The 6,000-nt window shown below is 42.3% G+C and overlaps 1 protein-coding gene across 1 annotated transcript in view; it reads right to left on the bottom strand.

The window, feature by feature from the left end:
* ROBO2 (roundabout guidance receptor 2) overlaps positions 1-4,670 on the bottom strand; it is a 714,921-nt gene extending 710,251 nt beyond the window's left edge. The window contains exon 1 of the mRNA XM_015406679.1: positions 4,616-4,670. Within this exon, the coding sequence (XP_015262165.1) occupies positions 4,616-4,670 (55 nt within the window). The remainder of the gene's footprint in view (positions 1-4,615) is intronic.
* Positions 4,671-6,000: the final 1,330 nt, after the last annotated feature.

Genomic DNA, 6,000 nt, shown 5'->3' on the forward strand with positions numbered 1-6,000 from the left:
TGCTATTTAAGCTACACAGCTCACTTGAAGGCAGAACTGAATCTTAACAGGTATGTCCTTTGACAACCAAAATACTAATTCTTAAAAAGGCAGCTGACTGCTCTATTTTAAACACCTCATTAAAAAGTAGTAGCTTTCTTTCTGTGGAATCTCACTTTCCACACTATCGATCTTTCACATTTACACTCCAATCCCAGCCATGCCTACTCAAAAGTGAATTGCATTAAGTTCAATGAGACTTACTTCCAAGTAGCAGTGTTGCCCTAAAGTATCAGAGTTTTGTGCTCTCAGAGTAAATGAATGCATATATATCGTTGTCATGATTGAATGATATTTCTATGATTGCAATTGTACACACACTTACTGTGGACTATTTCCAAAGAAACCTGACTGAGCTTCATGAATGCATCTGTATGAAAAAGCTTCCTCACCCCCAACTGAAAGCAATAGTAAAATTGGGCTGTAAAAATTCTCTGTAGCCACCATATTTTGTAATATTTATGCAATGAGTGCAGCACAATGATCCACCTGGTACCATCCCTGGTGGTGCTACCTAAAATGCTGCTTCCTTAAATTTGGTATCTGTCACAACTACTGAACTTGGAATCGGGGGAAGTTGGAATACAAGGTCCTTCAATTCAAAGAGCTTCCCTATTTCAAGATAGGTATATCTTCCCAAATTCAAGTATCATAATAGGATTCACCCCTGGTCACCACCTCACCTAGGCAGGACCCCATCCCAGGAAACAAAATTGTTCATCAATGTACCCTTAGTAGTTTGAAAATAGGAGAAAGCTGCTCACAGTGACTTGTCGTCATCTCATACTAGGTTGGCTCCAGTGAAGCATGAGTAAAAAGGAAAACATACTTAGTACTGTTTTGCTAGTGCAAGCAACAGAACAAGGCCTAGAGCAACCTGTAGTACTTAATTGCATTACTGATCCAATCAAAAAAATGTCTTACACTCTGTTTTGGGGTTTGCAATAACCAAGGCTGGGATCCAATAGTTTTAACTTTTAGCAAACAGCCTGCAAAGTTTATTTTTAGCATTTCTGCTCACATGTAGAAATGCTCTGTGGGCTCCTAAGGTTGCCAGCTCCAGGTTGGGAAACTCCTGGAGATTTGAGGATGGAGTTCAGCAAGGTATAATGCCGTAAAGTCTATGTTCCAAAGCAGCCAATGTCTCTAGGGGAACTGATTTCTGTCATCTGGAGATCACAACCTATTTCAGGCCAAACAAGTGCATGTTAAAACAGTTTAAAACATTTTATTATTTAGAGTAATTCAGACTTCACAGAGGAAAGTTTGGAGGCCAAAATTTTTGTTATGTTCTGTGTTCAACTTTAGGTATAGTCAGTACATTCTTGCAGCACAAGAGTCCTTGTTCTGAGAGGACTTGCTCAAGTAAGTATTTTCCATCTTCTTCACAAAGGTGTTAGAGAACTAGGCCCAAAAAGTAAGAGTTCCAGTACTGAGACCTTTTTCCACAGAGTAAACTTTGCTTAATCCTCTACCACCACACCCACATTACTGTGCTTCCCTACAAAGTATATAAGGCTTCATCAAATATATGGTAGAAAGACAGCACAGGATCATCATGGCTTGTTCATCCCATTTTGCATCCTCAGAATTCACTGAATTGTGCTAACTAAACAAAATAAACTAAGAAGTAATCTAAATTTAAGTTAGAGAATAAGTTAACAAATAAAGCAGTGCATAAAGAAAAGATGGAGCTTTTTGTAACTTCCCAAACAGGATCCAACAATGATAGCAGGATTTGTACCGAAGTTCTATGCAGAGGATATAAGCAGAGCTGTCATAGATGCATACAGACACACATGAACACAGACTTCACAGTGTATCCGATTTTCATAGAGTATGTAATTTTGAGGTGCTATGAAAGCAAAGATAGACCAAAAAATAACTTGTTGAGGAAAATAACCAACCGAGTGTAGCATTGAGTAATGCTACCTGTAGGCCCTGAAACAAAACTAACAGCACAACGTACAGAAACTACAGATATTACATCTCAGAAAATCTTAATTATCTCTCTCCAACTAAAATCCATGCCCAGAAATTTAAAAAATCAGAATTTTGAAAATGAAGAGCTACTGAGGTAGGCATTGCTCTCATGAGAACTAAGAAGCTTAAGCAGGGTTGACCCTGGTTAGTATTTGGATGGGAGATCATCAAGGAAGTCCAAGGTCGCAACGCAGAGGCAGACAATGGAAAACCACATCTGAATGTCTCTTCCCTTGAAAATCCTACAGGGGCACCATGAGTTGGCTGCGACTTGATGGAACTTTCCATTACCACCAGTGAGGTAGGGGATAGCCCAGAGCTGTAGCTTTTGAGAAAGGTACGACCCATTTTTATTTGGGGGAGGGGAACTGACGGTTTTGGTTATCCAAGAATGAATTTGCTTAGATATATACAGTGTATATTTATTCATAACATACAATAAAGAAACATTTAAAGCAATTTAAGACTATTTTACATATTAATGGGAAAGCTGAGTGCATCCACCTTATAGTGTTCGTAAAGCTCATATGTGTTTGTAAAGCTAACACTTTACATTTTGAAGTGTACATCTAAACCACCTGACCTGTAATGCTAAAATAGAATGTCTCTAGCTACCCTTAATGACATCCCATTATTCTATGGCACAACTTTCTTCATGGGAGGGGTGTGTATAAATAGAGTATAATATGCATCCTTACATTAATCCTGAATAAAAGAGAGTTATCAGTATTTTTGTCTTAGTGAACATGTTTCAAAACAACAGGAGATAATACTGCAATCCTGGACATAGTCAGTCCTGCAGGACTGCAGCCACTGATAGTAACATAGCATTCCAATATCTTCTCATGAAACATTTCTGTAAAATCCATAACATGTTTCTCAAGGATAGACCAATGAGTTCTCACAGTTTTACCTTGTATCAGAATGCTAAATACTGCGAAAAAGTTCTCTCCATGGGAGAAAACCTGAATAAATCATGCCTTGCTCCTGTCCTTCCAGCAAGCTGGTTAATTGCATTTGTTTCTTATATCTCAAAACAGCCTGGTATATTAATTACATTCTGTAACACCAGGCTCCTGTGATTCACTCTGTCACTTCCACTGAGTACTCTAATTGTATTCCTTCTAGCTACCTATAATTTTCAAAAACCAGCAAATAACTACAAATCTGTAGCCTGTACTTTCAGGTTTTATGTACATTGCCAGTGTGCTTTACATGAATCACAATGCTGCGTGTGAGGCATCATACAACACATGAAATAACTATTATATATTCCCAGCTTTCAGTGGGGTACTCAAGTGCCTCCTGTGTTGCTGGGGGTGTGGCGGGGAGGGAAGCATTTGTACTTATGCAGCCCATAACTGCATGCAGTAATTGTAGGTAATACAATATCTCTCTGTGTTTACAAGAGAGGGCTCTCTTTGATATGGATATGTTAAACGCTTTCAAGCACCAGCTTCCTGCTGGAACCAAGTTTTATCCCACAGACTAGCCACAACAGACAGCAACCCAGACTTGTGAATTAACTGCAGTACATAAACCTGTATGCTAAAATTCCAAATTAGGATGATAGCCAAAGAGCTGGTACTCTCTACTGTTTCATGCCTCCCCTGACCATATGATGATTTAATATGTGTGTGCATCAGATACCCGACTTGTGAACAAAAATACTATTATATATGTTACAGATTCTGGGCTAAGGCATGCAGGCGCGCGTGCACAGACATCACATTCTGTTTTCTTTAAGTACTTTAGTCTATCCTTTCATCGGGGTGTCTGTTAAATTACGCTCTGCTTGCCATACACTGTTGATTTAATCTGATCTCTCCATATCATTCATTGTAAAACAAGCACTGTGCTGTTGTTAGCATTGTTCAAATTATCTTATGACGTTCTCTGAAAAATGCTTCTAGATTTAGTAACTATAAGATCCTGAGTTTACTTTACGCAAGCTATGCACGCTGAACAAAAGACAACCGAAATACAAGGCTATTGCCTTTACAATACTGCAAAGAAGGAGAGACACCTACAGCACCTGTTCAAAATCCCTATTGCCTTTTAACGGTGGAAGCTGAGATTCTGCTGTACTGGAAAGCTTCCATATAGACACGACCCATTTTCACACTCCCTACAGCTTCCCCCACAACACATCTCGCAGGCGTACATTTAGTTCACACTATTTAGAGCATTCTATTCACCGCGTTACAAATGGAGCATTTGGAAACTCATCGTGGCAAATTCACTTGAATGAAAAGAGCAACTGCCCCAATTTAATCAGTCGATTTTCTATCTAAAAAGTTCAGCATGGAGCAAAAAACAGTAGCAATCGACATCTGTTGGTACGTTTTAGGAATTCATCGCTACGGTTGATTCTCCCCTCCTTTCTTTACAGGTTAGATTGACCACCCCATTCATTAACTATTTCGGTCATTAACGGTTTCTCCATTTTCCATGAAGTTGACAAAGCTTGTTACAGCCGTATCGCCCCCCCCCCATTAAGGCCCATAAAACCCAAGGTTCCATAGCCCCTTCCAAGTCAAAATGGAAGGAAATTCCGTCCAAGTAATGACAGTTATACAACACTATAACTTACCATAAACTTGAAAATGGACAAATCCAAACGGCAGGAATAGCGTTAGCAGCCCCATTTTAACATATTCAAAAGCAATCCAATGCCAGGCAGGCCAAAAAGAAAAAGTAGCCCCCAAAGTCCGAAAGTTGAGATTTTCCTAGCACCTAAGGGAACGTGAGGAGAGACTCAAAAACAGCTAAAAGGGCTTGAATGGGACACTTGGAGCTCCATGCAGATTAGCAACAAGGGGGGGGGGGGAGATACACAGAGGACTCCACACTGGCTCCGCTTCCGAAATTCCCACCAATCCACCGGAGGTAAAGGAACTGTTCAAGTGTGGCTAAAACTCTCCATTGCAATCCAAAGGTAAGGGGTTTCTTCAGCAGACCAGAGAGATTTTGAAAAGCGGATTTGTTTCCTAGAAAGTACCCCCTCCTCCGTTTTTAAAGTTCTCGGCGCTTTGAGGAACAGGCAGTGAAGAAGGGAAAAGATCACGGGTTTGGGCTTCTGCTTCTCATTTTCTCTCTCTTCCAAATCACTTCAAGCTGCAGAGTTGCTTCCCTGAACTTCCATAAGAGGGACGCCTCAGCAAATCTTTCGTTGCTTTGAGCGCCGCTCTCCCCACGCCCCTCAGCAACCAACCCAAACGACGCCCACCCTTAGAGAGGAAGGAAGAACTGCTTGAGGAGGAGAATGAATTCCCAGGGCATCCCTGGGGGGGGGGGGGGGGTGCAGACGCCGTGCTTGTTTGCTGCTGTGAGGCGGTCGCGTTGGCGTTACAGTACGGGGGGGTGGGGGGGAGCGCTCCTTCTGAGGAAGGAGCCGAGCGAGGCGGGAAGCTGGAAGCGCAGCGGGGCGTTTGTGTGCGAGAGCAGCACCCTCCTGCAGCAGTTCGCCCCGGCGCTCGTCCTCTCTTGGGCGGTTTGTCGCTAGAGCGAGGAAGGGGGTGAAAGGAGGACGCGGTTTGCAGGCGGAGAGGAAAGAGGTGGGGGTGTGGATTAAACCACCGTAAAACACCACACCCAGTCGCTCATTCCCCTTGGAGCAGAGAGGTGGGAGGGAGGACGGCAACGGGAGACGAACGAAGGGCTGAGGAGCAGAATGGGGGTAGGAAGGAAACAGCCACCCTCCCCGGGTTTCTTTTCTCCCACCCCTTTCTTCCGAAACCCCCTTTTCCCCCACTACTATTGGCTATAGGTGACATTAACATGATTGCTCCTTGCTGCTTCTCATTTAATGGGCAGGTAATTTTCTCGCTGAGCGATTTCATAGAAGTCTCTTCCCCAATTATTCAGTCTTCATCTCCTTTATTTCCCACACAGGGAGCCCTTAGAAAAGAGGCCACAGTTTTAATCTCTCCCCACTTCACTTTCATGTCATCATGGGATAAAATAGCATTACCTGAC

Source organism: Gekko japonicus, unplaced genomic scaffold, assembly GCF_001447785.1.
Source record: "Gekko japonicus isolate JY-2015 unplaced genomic scaffold, Gekko_japonicus_V1.1 scaffold195, whole genome shotgun sequence".
In the NCBI taxonomy this organism is placed as follows: domain Eukaryota; kingdom Metazoa; phylum Chordata; class Lepidosauria; order Squamata; family Gekkonidae; genus Gekko; species Gekko japonicus.